Source organism: Nanorana parkeri, unplaced genomic scaffold (assembly GCF_000935625.1).
Source record: "Nanorana parkeri isolate BGI_ZX_2015 unplaced genomic scaffold, ASM93562v1 scaffold1181, whole genome shotgun sequence".
In the NCBI taxonomy this organism is placed as follows: domain Eukaryota; kingdom Metazoa; phylum Chordata; class Amphibia; order Anura; family Dicroglossidae; genus Nanorana; species Nanorana parkeri.
Window position 1 is genome coordinate 280,593 of NW_017307449.1, and position 14,398 is coordinate 294,990.

At 37.6% G+C, this 14,398-nt stretch overlaps 1 protein-coding gene across 1 annotated transcript in view; it reads right to left on the reverse strand.

Moving 5' to 3' along the window:
* ARHGAP6 (Rho GTPase activating protein 6) overlaps nucleotides 1-14,398 on the reverse strand; it is a 220,499-nt gene that overhangs the window by 41,156 nt on the left and 164,945 nt on the right. Inside the window, exons 3-4 of the mRNA XM_018568383.1 lie at nucleotides 11,671-11,742; nucleotides 5,276-5,532 (exon numbers count right to left, since the gene is read on the reverse strand). Coding sequence (XP_018423885.1) covers nucleotides 5,276-5,532; nucleotides 11,671-11,742 — 329 coding nt within the window. The remainder of the gene's footprint in view (nucleotides 1-5,275; nucleotides 5,533-11,670; nucleotides 11,743-14,398) is intronic.

Sequence of the window (14,398 nt, forward strand, 5' to 3'; positions counted from 1 at the left end):
TGTATGCATTTTTTGCATTCCGGTGTGTTCCAGTGCTTTTTTCAGCTTAAAATAGGCTTTTAAGTGCAGTACAGTCCGTTTGCATGCGGTTTTATGTGTTTAGTGTATGCAGCATTTTCCCCCCACACCGGAACTGACTGCGCTGGTGTCAACAGAGCTCAGAAATACCAAAGGAATACATAAGGATGCATTTCGGGTGCGGCAAAAAAATGTCTGGTCCGGACAAAATGTGAACAAGCCCTATGTGCAATTGGAAGCTTTTAGATGCATTTAAAAAGTGTTTGTAAATGCATATACTGTATATGCATCTAATCTATGGTCAGTTAAGCTGCGTTTAAAAAAAATAGAACTCAGGTGCATCTAGAAACCGATCTAAACTTCTAAATCTAGCCTAACATATTTTCCTTTGAGAGCCAAAGTAAGTACCAGGAGGAGTATGTGACATCACTAGCCCAGTCACCCTATGACAGTCAATCAAGTTCATAGCCCTGTGTGAGCTACAAAAGACCAGTGGGGGAAAGAAAGTAAGGTATGTCTGTGCAGCTGCATTAACTATCCATATAGGACAGAGAACAATCTCGTGGTATAAGAATAACCCAACTAAATTCTTGTTTATATACTGCAACCATTCACGGGTAGTAAATTGCTGCCCCTTACTCCTGCCTGCAACAGTAATGTAAGGCTAGCCTGGAATCTTGCCAATAGATCGTATGACTCACAGTTGTGCCATGAGAAAAACTTCTATGATCAGTGGACCACACAGCAGCCTTTTGAAAATGCAAGAATACAATGATGGCCATCCAATTTCCCTAGGTACCATTATGATCTCCAGACACCAATAGAGTGAAGAGTACAGGAAGCCAATTTTTATCGCACTCAGACACACACACACACACACACGCACACACACACACACACACACACACAGTTAATCCTTTGATGTCCTGTGCTTTAGGCACTACTGGCAACTGATATAGTATATATATATATAAAAACAAGTTCATTTTATGTCCTGTGAGACAAAGCTCTGTACTAAAAAGGAGGGTGTTGGGCTTGATGCAAGTCATCTGCCTTGATTAAGAAAGATAATATTCGCAATTCATTTTAATGTTCCAAAATATTCACTATTTCCCACAGCAAGAAAAGTTTATCACAAGTAACTGTTTCTTGGCCAAGTTCTCTATTTATTTGATCTGGAACTCTGTGACTTTGTGGTTTGTTTGTGAGGAAAATAGAAGTTCAAGAACCTAAGATGCAGATGACGACCAGCAAAAAAGCAACCATAAAAAACTCACGTTGACTGCTCATTAACAGATAATGTACTTACTGGATACAAAAAATACATTTGAGGCAATCCATCTATCTATCTATCTATCTATCTATCTATCTATCTATCTATCTATCTATCTATCTATCTATCTATCTATCTTTCTATCCACCCATCTTTGTTATAATTCTTAATAGTTACTAATTACTTACTGGGCAAATTTAGTTTAATAGGATGGGGCATCCCAGCGCTCAAAGACAGAACAAAGTCAAGGAAGGTGATGTTTGCTTGGCTGGAAAGGCAAAATACTTTCAACTATGTACTGCTGGCTATTTGTGCTCCCTCCAAATAGTTTCACTGTCAGAAATAGAGAACAATTTAGTATGCAGTGCCCCTGGTCAGCTTAGTCACAAGCCAGTAATTTGAAGAAACGCAAATAACAGCCCCTTTTCTTTAATGGTCTAACAGCAAACATACTGTCACTGTGTGTTGATAGTGTTAGGGAGAGATGACAACTCGAGAGAGAGATCGAGATCTTGAGAGAGAGAGAGAGAGAGAGGAGATAGAGAGAGAGAGATTTTTTATTAATTAGTTCTTTTTTTTATTTCTGTATTTGTATATATATTATTATTATTATTACATAGTATTTATATAGCGCCAACAGTTTGCGCAGCGCTTTACAATATAAGGAAGACATAACAGTTACAATACAATTCAAGACAAGATGGTAAGGAGGGCCCTGCCCCTGAGGGCTTACAATCTAAAAGAGGAGGGGGAAATGATACATGAGGTAGCTGTGGGAATTAATGATGTGAGAATGTGAAGGTTCAGTGGTTAGGTTGCGGTGAAGAGATGAGTCTTTAGGGAACGCCTAAAGGCAGTCAAGGTGGGAGATAGACGGACAGGTAATATATATCCTCCATGACAGGGCCAGGCTTACCATGCCTTTTGTTAGACATGAACTTGCTTATTAGCTCTATTAATGGCCAGAACCGAAAACCAGATTCGCCCCCTTTAAACTTCAATGGGGTTCACTGCAAATTTCGCAAACTTCAAACAAGATTTCCGAAACTGTTCACGAACCGAACTAAGACAAATTTACTCATCTCCTTTACCAGAGAAACAGAGTATTTTATTGTTTGTACCTGTAACTTCTACGACTGTTAACTGTAAGACGTTAGGTAGGAGGAGTGACCAAATTTAGTTCTTTAATGTTTACAATGCTTTCATATGAGTATGACCACCAGGGCCATGGGAACCCCATAATCAGTAAGTTCTTTTTATCAATAAAAGTTTTTTTTTTTTGTTTTGTTCTTTTTAATTGCACTAGGGTTTTATTTTAAGGTCCTTTTAGGTTCAAATATGTTGATTTACTAAAGACAAACAGGCTCTTCTTTTTTGCAAGGGAATTCTCCCTAAGCTTAGTGAATGTGGTGAAAGGTCACTTTGCAAAGAATACCTAATCATGAACAATGGAAAATAAAAAGAAAAAAAGTATTTTTGCTTGCACGTGATTAGAAGATGGAAGGCAGCAAAGCTTTACCACATTTACTGAACTAAGGGAAAATTTCCTTGGAAAGTGATCAGCTTTTTTGCCTTTAGTAAATCAATCCCAAAGAGTGCTAGAGGTTATATAAAAAGGAACAAATGCAGCCTGCTTTCACCTGCAATCAGCTCATATTTGCAATGCTTCAGAATTTCTTCTGACTGCTTTATAAGCTGCTTTTGACCTGCTTCCAACCTCCCCCTGAGTTGCTTTGCATTCCCATTGGCTTGTATGAGAAGAAAAGCAGTTTAGATAGATACACATGTTTACAAAAGCCCTAATAAAGTTATTTTTTAAAAGAGCTAACTAAATATTTTATCAACACAGTTGGGGAAGTTAGTGATTATAAATGCATAACTGTGGCCTAAACATCTGCAACAAAACTCTGGTTTCTATCACATATGGTAGCAATTAAAAGCTGACAACTGTACTACCTCATCGAGTTGTATCACTCTATTGCTTCAATATGCTAGGCAAACAAATTGTGAAATCTAGAGAAACTTGCCTTTACTTAACCAGTCTATATTCTGAAACCAAACAGTAATGGTTGCTTATATATTAATGACAATGTTCTGAAAAAGCATGGTACTTTGGTGAACAGGATGTGACCAATCAAATTGAAACATTTGCCTGCTAGAATTACAATTATCAGGACTGTGTAGGACACTTAAAATGCAATAAGAAATTGATTTTGCTTAACAAAATGCTATAAATAAATGTTATGAAACGCCATATGAAACAATGTTTTCCTGGCTTCCTGAAACAGGTAATTTTCTAAGTCTGCGCTAACATACTGTATAGCTCTGTGCTTCTGAGGGCAAGGGTGTCTTTAGGAGATAGGCAGGGAAATGTGATCTGTTGATTTTCTTTTTTTTTCTAAGAGGACAGACAAGATGTGCGGGAAACACAAACTACAGAATATGGGCACCTCCTGAAAATATTAGATGTCACATCTCTGTAAATGGCAATCCTATTTTGCCCAGACATAAAGTCTCTTCCCAGGATTAGCAGAAAAGGCCAAATGACTCTGATTACAGTCTGAAAGAAATTTTGCACATTTTATTGCAGCCCAAATTTGGCACAACATGTAGAAACAATTACATTACAGAATAAAAACGTACTGAACTGCCGATAATATACTTATAATGCTGCTTGCAGTGATTCTTGGGCACAGTAATGTGAGGTTAAATATCTGCTTATCCTTGCAAGATTGTGGCCCCGAAACAACTGCCAGGGTTTTCTTACACAACTTTGGTGACACCACACTATAGTACGAGCACAGTGAAAGGTCTGCACCCTTTTCTCTCTTCAGTGATTGCAAAGGTTTACAAACATGATAAATAACAAAAACAAGCTCCTCCAATGTTTTCAAGGAGCTCATTATCATTTGCAATAATAACGGGCACTTACAATGTTTCAAATGTTCTCTTTATCACTTGTAAGAGATTCTTGAATTGGTTGTACTGCTCGCACCAATGAGGGAATGTATGAGGATCATTATGCTTATGCAGCTAGGCATGTCCTTTATTTTATGTACTCTGCCACTGCTGCACAGTGATACCTGTTGTTATGCCTGTATTCATGTCTTAAACTGTATGTAAAGTCATAGGAACAGGTGTCCCCCTTGAAATCATTTTTATTTTCTTGCTCTGATGGCAACTCGTTTTCCCATCACTTTCTGTCTCTGTTACAGTGGTTAATAGACAGCAATAAAAACCTGACAGTGTTTCTAACCCTTCCACAATTAATCCAAAACTAACATTTAAAAATTACCCTTGTAATTACTTTAATACTTTATGGAAAGACATTTTAGTTCAACCATATAAAAATAAACTATACAAGTTTTTTAATCAATTTTAATTCACATTTCCTTTTGAGGGTTTATACTTTTTAAACTGATACACTATTTAAAATGTACTCTTCTGAATACTTAGAGGCAGTGTCGGACACTGCAGGTGTCAAATCCTGCCTCTATAGATCAAGAACTGATCGACCACAAACCGCTGATTGCTCAGATCATTGTCTTTTACCTGCAGAGAGTGGCGACTGTCAGTCACCACTCCCTGCTGGTATTCCCCCCTCCTCTCTCTGTTCCTCCAGTGCTCATTGGAGGAAGAGGGAGGGGAGAGGGTGGGCATAACTGGCTTTTGCTCCAGAGTGGCAGAGCCAGCTGTCAATCAGGCAGCAGGATGGAGCCTGACAATAATGTCAGAATCTTTCCCAACAGCGGTGTGGCTCTGTATTTTTTTTTAGTTTGGACCGTAGAAAAAAATGGAAAGTATAAAGAAAAAATTGTAGTAAAAAAAAACACTATACATTTATTTTAAATTATATTTTATCCTATTTGAACCTATTTGGAAATTTCCACAGGGGCAATATTAATCCCATTCCACAAATGAAATAGCACATGGTAAGATATATCATCTAGGAATTTGCTTTCATGTGTGACAGTGTGAACTCACCCTTCTGCGTGCCCGAGGTGCAGCTTCTGGCGTATTCGGAGATGTGGATTCATTTGGTGTTTCTGAAGTAGAGCTAAGAGATGAATTACTACTAGAGAGTTCTTTATTCTGCCGCCTTGATCCAAATGGCAGGATGGACGTAACAAAGTCAGAGACCTCTTTTTGCTCGTCTTTGTGAGAATCTTGCTTTAGCTTGTGAGCCCTGTCATTGGCGATTACTTGTGATAATGGCATTCCAAATGCCTGCTGTAAGAATTCTAAAATAAATAAAGAGAAATATTAATATATAGTCATGCCATTTAGATCCATTAAATGTAAGTGTTCCATACCCACAAGACATTGTTTTTATGTCATCTGTACATTCTGCTACAGTGTGGGAATTTAAAAGCCATCTGTCAAGTACAATGCTAACGTCTCACATGCTGATATACAGTTTATTAAAGTGGATCTATACTCATGTGTTAACACAAAGCTATTTTAATAGTCATGCTAGAAAAGATAAAAATCAGAAAGCATTGAATGCTTTCCTGGAGAATATGCTGCTTCTTGCTCTCTTCATGGAAAGCTACATCCCTTACCACCTGAGCCATGTGATCTCTGCTGAAGGATAAAAGCAACCATTTCTTCCTTCTACAGAGATCGAATGACTAGGCTTTAGAAATATCCAGTGCAGCATATTCAGCTCCTCTCTCTTATCTTTATGTTTTCTCAGGATGAGTAGAATAGTTTTGCAAAAGTGTAGTGAAATTACCAATTTCACCTTCACTGAAATTAGCCTCAAATTTCTCCATCTAGACTGCTTAAGTGAAATTTGCTTGAAAACAATTGCTTTAACACAGCCATGTGATCCTTGCCTGCTTATAAATGAAGTAATGTGATCACCATGTCAGTGTTGATTATAAACAAGGGGTAGGGTCGGCATTATGGGGTATTAGGGTTTCTCGATATCTAACAGATATCCCCATCTAACATAAATCCATTGTTGGAACAAGTACAGGCCAAGGATAGTTGAAAGGAGCATTGGTATGCCCCAAGGAGTATTTCCCCCTAAAAAACACTCAAAAAAACAAAACATTTTGCATTTCCTATTGATTTAAATTTATTTTAGTAAAATCATGAACCTTCAGTGAAATATGCTAATTTTTTGTCCAAATGTCCCTACTGTATGGCTGCCCCAGTTAATATATGATTATAGTAATACGAAGGCAGTTTCCAGGAAATTTCAGTCACTTTTAACCAGCTTTTAATGTCAGAAACCCAATGCATGCTAAAGCAGTTTCTATAAAATCTTAAAGAATGCTAAAGGGTTAGGATGCTAATGTGTCACGTTCCACCTCTTTTACCTTGCCATCCATTCCTCCTGCTCCTGGGTAATTGGGGGCAGGCAGGATCACCAACGGTAATTTGCTTTTTTTTGCCAGTCTATTTAGTTCCCATTTCCCAACCCCGCCACTACCCTGAGGCAATGGTATTGACCACAAAATGCTTCAGCAAGGACAGGGGACCACCACAACATTCCCATTACAACATTCCCACCACAAGGCCATTTTCGCATGATGGCTGAATCTGTTGCAAGCGCTCACATCAGGTAGGTAAGAAAAGGGTCGATTGCGCTTAAATCATCCAAGTGGCTATTTTGGAGAGCTTGTGAATCTGGGATCTATACCTGATCCAAGTGGGACTTTTAAAAGGAAATTTTTTTTTAATCAATTACTTTTTATTGAGCTTTACACATAACATAAATCAAAAAGAGAAGAACAAAAAAAACAAATACAATAATAAACAAAAATATAAACCACAGACAATTCAGATTACCATACAGAATATACAATAACATAACACATAAGCACAGGTGATTTGTTGACCAGACTCCAGCATTCATCTTCTTACATAAAACATGATATTAAATAAGTAGCAAAAGAGAGAAAGAGAACAAAAAGTCACGTAGATGAAGGAATACATAGAGGTAAAGAATAATACAGAGAAGACGTCTCTTTTTCATATATTTTGAATTAAATGATGTTCTATGCTATCTGGCTTATGTCTTTTAGTTCACTGGTTTATCTTGCTTGGATACACAAAGCTCCAAGTATTGCCAGAGGAGGATGGACCGCTACATAATTGGGTGAGCGTGTTCCTATCTAGCCTTTATTTGACTTATTACTGGCTAGTGTTTGTAAACAAAAATATTTGCTTGTAGTAAAGTTGAATGTGGTAACAGTCATATCAAAATCCCAGTCAGGATCCACAGTTCCTAGTGCATAACATGTACAGACTTATAAGGTGCATAGTCTCACTTTAGTCCATATATATCATACAATGCTAATCAGAAATCAGAATACCTGTACATCCCATAGTGCTCCCCCACTAGAAAGGCCAGTGAGTAAGCCAATTGGACATAAATTCTCTGTCCAGCGATAACAGCTACTAGCAGTCTAACATTGGGTGTTTGCTATCCAGAGGAGAGAGTCATGACCTCGACAGTGTGGGAAAGCTGCTCATACACCAGTAGAATTTAGCTGGAAAAAATGGGTTTCTTGGAACGTTCATGTGATTTTCGAATAGTTAGTGGGGTCAAATCGATGATCGCTTTTGACTATACTAACGGAAAAAAAAGAAGGATGGAAAATGTTTCTCGAACAAACAAAATTCTAACAGTAAATGTGGTTTTCCTTCGGGAAACTCTGTTTATTTCATAATTGAATGTTAAATGAAAATCAGATTTTGAATTACATTTGTCAGGTATCTAATGTCATTATCAAATATTCTGACAAGATTTGTCATATGAACATTCATACACAAATCTACCCATGTATGTCTGGCTTAGGCCTCTTTCATTGTCCGATCAGAAGGCTGGGTTGGTGACCGAGCTGTGTTGCAGATAAGTAAGATCATATATATGTAATATATGTATTTCAACTGTGTATTCAATTTAGTATTCAAATACTAAAATACTGACCTTGCAAAACAACAATGGGAGAACAAAGCTTTTATGAAAACTGATGTAAGTCAATTTATATGGGTCTTTTCGTTTTTCAATATATACCAGCATTGCAAAATAGTTAAGATAAAGCTATCAACAACAAGAGCATTTAATATAAAACACATTGTGTCATAAATGTAATTCCTATGATCATTCACTAGAAAGAATTTGAGCAAAGATTCAGAACACTGGGCAGATAAACAGTGTATTCCGCAATGAACAGTCTATGTAGAAAAAAAAAAGATAAAAAAGACCTTTTTATGATTTCACATAACTGTGTGAGGTAGAGGACAAACATATTCCAGGAAAAAGAGAAATAAGTCAAAGTCAATTAAAGTATATGTGAACAAACAACTATGTAGACACATGGTAATAAGGTTCAGATGATGTAGTGGCCATAATAGAAATTATGTATAAAAAATATTTTTTTACCTTTCTCTGAACTTTTATTGTGCGGTCATGTGACTGCACAGAATCATGTCTTCTCCCGAATAGCAGGGAGCAGGCAGATCAGCAAGTCATTCACTCACACTAAGAAACTCCACAACTCTACTAGCTTGTAGCAGCTGACAGTGGTCCCCAATCGAAGTCCCACTGTCAATCAGCAAGGCAGGGCTTAGGATGGGGGGGTGGTGGCGGGTAAACAGACTATGGAAGATGCAGACACACTGTGTGACAGCACAACCTCCTGTACCACCTAAAAGCAAGACCAGGGACGCAAACTGACCATACAAGCATGGATCTGCTTCTGTACTGTGTGGTCAGTTTACATCAAGAAATAAGGAGGACTGGCAGGATTACCCATGTGTTTTGATGTGAATGGAAAAGTAATACAGTACTAGTAGAAAGATATACATAGGCAAACACACATAGATTAAAAAAATTAGGGTAACATACACATCAATAATTTCTGATGACTAATTTTAGGCTTTTGTGCCAACTGTGAACATAGCCAGCACTCCAGGATGTACATGGTTGACTGATTTTAAAGTGAACCTGTACTTTTACCTTCATTTTGCTACCCAGTTTTCCATTTATCCGTAGGAGCAAAGAAAAGAAGCCCTTTGTAAGCTGCAGATCACATAGGAAAATTGTCCCTGGAAAGCACAGGGTCATTTAAAGAAGAGAGTTAAAATAAAACTATTGTGTACACATACTGAGTTTAAGTACTTATTGTAACATTTACCTTAATTGTTGATGTAACTTCCACATTTTACATGCTTTTTCTTCCATATTTACATCATTGTATTTTTTTAAAAACATTTTTAAAGCAATTTTGTATGTTTTGGGCTTCTAAAGCTTGCATTACCATGCCAACACAGCAGTGGTGACTCCGACCTTCTGGTATGGGAGCAAAGGCAATGCAGGCATTAGCATGGGCACATGCACTGCATCCTTGGAAATACAAGTCCCAAATTGCTTTGCATGCAGTATGACTTAGCACGTGTTACTAATGGGCACCTGTACCATCTAGACACTATTTTATAATTTTTTTCTTGAAAGAATGGGCAGGTGACAGAGCCATGGGCCATAGTCAATATTTTTTCCCATTCCTTCTCTGATATTTCTCTTCTCAGATCTTGTTCCCATCTTTTCATATACTTTGTATGTCTCCTCTTCCCTCAACAGGCCATAGACCACTGACAGTATATGTGTGATAGGGTCTTTACTCACGCATAGTTTCTCAAATGGTGTGAGTGACCTATTCAGGGTTTTGCGGGCCCTAAGGTATCTAATATAATCGGATAGTTGCAGTGCTTCTAACCATAGTTTCCCATTAATTTGTTTCTCCGGTCTTAGCTCTATTTTTAACTCTTCTTTCCCTATCTCTAGAACCTGCCATACTCGTTCCATGGAACTACTCTCCATGTTTAAGAAGTGAACCGCCTGCAGACCTGGTGGAAATTGTGGGTTTCCTATAATAGGTGCCAATGGCCCGGGTCTGGAAGATAGATTATATTTAATAATGGACTATCCCATACTTAAAGCACCGGTCTTACCAAGAAAGGTAGGGTATGCCCTTAAGGTCTGTTCTCTATTGACAGCCAGGGGACTTTACTTAATGGTATGGGGGATATATCGCTCTCCAATTTTACTCCACCCTTACTGTGGCTACCATGTATCCAGTCCAATAATCTTAATAGCAAGGCCGCTTTATGATACAGTTCAAAATCCGGGATTCCCAGTCCTCTTTGCTTTGGTCTCATCAGTACCTTTGCACTGATCCGTGGGGTTTTATTAGCCCACACGAATTTCATTGCAGCCGACTTAAGTTAAGGAAAAAGTATTTTGGCAATAGAATAGGGACTGTCTGAATTATGACTGAATGACAGTCATAATTTATTTTAAAACGTATTTACTGCTTGTTAAGAATATGCAATTAATTGAATTTTCATAGCCTGGCCACAATTCTACTTTAAGTTATTATTTGTATTGTGCAGCAGATGAACTATAAAATGATAGATCCCTGTAAAATATAACAGGAGTGGTGGTGGGGGTAGTCTGCCACCCCTGACTTGTGTTTTCTTAAAAAGTACAGGCTCTCTGGCTCTCATCCTGATTCCAGCTTCACTGGTAAGTGAGTCACTGACCCGGTAAGATCATGAAAAATAGGAATTCAAACTGGTATAGATTTCACTGGTAGTATTTTGGTTCAAACTCATTGATTGGCTACTTATTATTTTCACCAAGATTCACACAACTTTCCAATTAAAACACATGTGGAAAAAAGTGTGAATCATGGGTGAAAGTTTTGTGAATCTTAAGCGAAAGCATTGATAAACTGACAACTAGGTAATGGGGCAAAGATAAAAAAAATATAGGAGATGCAGTGTTTATTTGTTTTAAATGTGCGGGTTCTGGGGCTATGCTCATTGGGAGGGAGCAGGCAAGGATTGTGCATACGTGTTCATCAACTAATACTAGCTGCATTCAACTGCCATATATACTGTAGTTTGATATGTTGGGGCTGAATGACATTAATTGGGCTGGGTTGGGATTAACGTACTGGTTATAGCAAGACATTGTTCAACTTGTTGGCATTTGTGATTTAGAGCACTATTTTCTTTTAAAAGAAAAAACCTAAAGCAATGTGGTTTACAAATTTGCTCTCACTTCGGTTGCTTGGTTCCCTTGTGTTGCTTTGGGACACTGAAGAAAGTAAAGCCCCAATTATTTTAATGGATAGGGGAAAAAAGTGTAATGAATAGGCTACTAATGACCCCATCCTTTTCTAAACTAAAAAGGAAACATGCCTTTATCACACATGGAGTATAATCTAAGCCAAGATGGGAATAAAATTAATGGAAGGTGAATGCTTTGATCTGTCACTGTAAGGTCACACTTACAAAACTGCAATGGGGCAAAAAAACATGAGATACTGTAGATAAATATAAAACATATAAACATTTACCTTTATCTTTGTTCTTCTCCTTCCCCAGTGAATCCAGTTTCTTTCTTAATGATTTTTTCCTCTTCTGTCCATCTGCAAAATAAATGAATGCAATGTTTAAGAATTACATTAGAAGTGAAATAAGTAAATCTATAGCACCTCAAAGATTGGTAAATCAAAAGTTTTGTATAAGATATGTGGGACTCCAGTTGAACGGGTCAGTCAACCCATACTTAACATTTCTTTTTTCGTAGGTCCATTGAAGTTAGGCCCTCTAATACAGAGGGAGGCAACAGCAGCTGTGGTGAACCTACCAATTACATCATGCCTATGTCTGTAGGAGTCATGCCTGTAGCTGTCAAGGTCTTGCACTATTTCACTGGATTCAGAGTTTCACCATAGCAGCAGTACCAAGGTTTCCAACCCCTGCTCTAATAGTTTATTATATCTCTCAGAGACTTTGGCGATGGGATCTGCAATCTTGAGTTCATTGGTCTATACAACTGCAGTGGCCATTACTGGAGACTTTTTCTGTGTTAAATATAATAGAGTATACAGCAAAAGATGTTCAAGCATACAAAGGTGGCTGGAAACACTCAAAATAGATAGCAACAGAAACAGGAAATATGAAAGGGAGATCTAACAGTTGGAGTCTCCAAGAGATAAAAATAGGTAGATTTGGGTGCACTAAGCCTTTATTAAGTTCTAAATTGTGTCTGTTAGGATGTAATGCAAACAAAGAGACTGGCAACAAATGTACATTGATATTAGCATGACTATAAACTGTCATTGTTGGCAAACTGGATATTTTAAATAAATAACCTATGCACAAAGTTATCTTCAATGATCATATTCAGGAAAGGTAATAAACTAACTTTACTTTACAAATGGAAGATCAGTTTAGAGCAGGGATTCTCAACCAGTGTTCTATGGAACCCTAGGGTTCCTCCTAGGGTTGCTAGGGGTTCCTTGAACAGCAAACAATGGTGGATTGATCTCCTGCTTACACTGATCACCAATTCAAGCAGCAAGCAAGCACAAAGTTATCTTCAATGATCATATTCAGGAAAGGTAATAAACTAACTTTACTTTACAAATGGAAGATCAGTTTAGAGCAGGGATTCTCAACCAGTGTTCTATGGAACCCTAGGGTTCCTCCTAGGGTTGCTAGGGGTTCCTTGAACAGTGAGCAATGGTGGATTGATCTCCTGCTTACACTGATCACCAATGCAAGCAGCAAGCAACACCAAAAATAGTTTACTGACTGCTCTTCTATTTTGCAGTTATAATGTATTTTAAGATTACTGAAAATAATTTTTAGGGACTTGGTAACAAAATGATCCGACCTGGGTGTCAAATATGATAGGCATGCCACATTACTTATTTTTTTTATTTAAAACTTTCCTTGACTTATTGATCACGATAATGTACAGTACATTGAGCTGTAGATATCCTTTTTTAATGCTTTATAGTAGGGATGTTAAGCTATCAAGTACCATACTCGGTACAAGTTCAAGTACATGTACAGATACTTTTTCAGCTCCAAGACTAGACTAGAGAAAAATTCAAAAGTTAGGAGGCAGCTGTCATTTTTAAGGAGCATACAGGACTCCTGGGATTTGTGCATTACGGTTTTAATGTATGATTTGTTTTTTATTAATATATTAGGGATGCACTGATACAATTTTTTCAAGTACAAGTACTGATACTTGTCCAGGTACTCACAGATACAAGTACTGATCCATTTTTGTTATTGTCATGTGACAGTTTTTCTAAAACAATACAGACTAATGATTTCAGGACATTGGTGGAGCGCCAGAGCCAGGTCCCAGCTGCAACTTCTGCAACCGTGGTAGCTCTCGTGAAAATGACAAGTATCGGCACTAGTATCTGAACTGGTATCTGAACATACCTACCTTATAGCAGGGCTAAAATTATTTCAAGTGCTCCTCAGTGGTAAAAATAATGAGAAATGGCTGAATTATTGAAAAACCAACCTGACTAGCCTTAAAGTGTATGTAATTCTAAGAAGTAGGCACCTGTCAGATATTTTGTTGCTGTCTGTGTACCATCTGGTAGATTATTTCTTGTCCAGCAGACACAACAGGAATTAATGTTAAAGGAAATCTCTCCAAAGTGAGGGGAGATCCTCTTTGTCACTTGAATTTTAATTGGAGGTAAAGCTCTAGCCAATTTTGACTTTCTCATCACTTTTTATCCAGGTGACAATGGTCACCAGGACCAACGGTGAGGGTAATCTTCCAAGTAGGGACACAAGAAGCAATAAAAACCTGACAGGGGTTTTAACATTTCCTTATTCTATCCATAAAAAGCTTTACATACACTTTAACTCTTGTAGACCGTATGGAAAACTCCTGCACTGGTTATAAAAAAAACAGATATTATGTAACATTTAGTATACCAAATTAAATCAGACCAAGGCAGTAACACTCTAAAAAGCATAATATGAAAGCCATGAACCTTATCTTTACAAAATTCCGAGTCTTACTTCAGAGACCACATTAGGACTTCCCTAAGGAAAACAAGACAGGCTTTTTATAAGCAACACATGTAGCTACCTCTCCTGGATGAAGCATCTGCCAAATCCACAAACCATGCCTTCAGGGTCTGTCTACAAAATCATCAGCTGCTTGTGGGGGCTCGATAAAACCAGCATATTCTGACATACAAAATTAAAATGCCTCAAATGTATAAACTTTAAAGCCTGTTAATGTAATTTCTTATATAT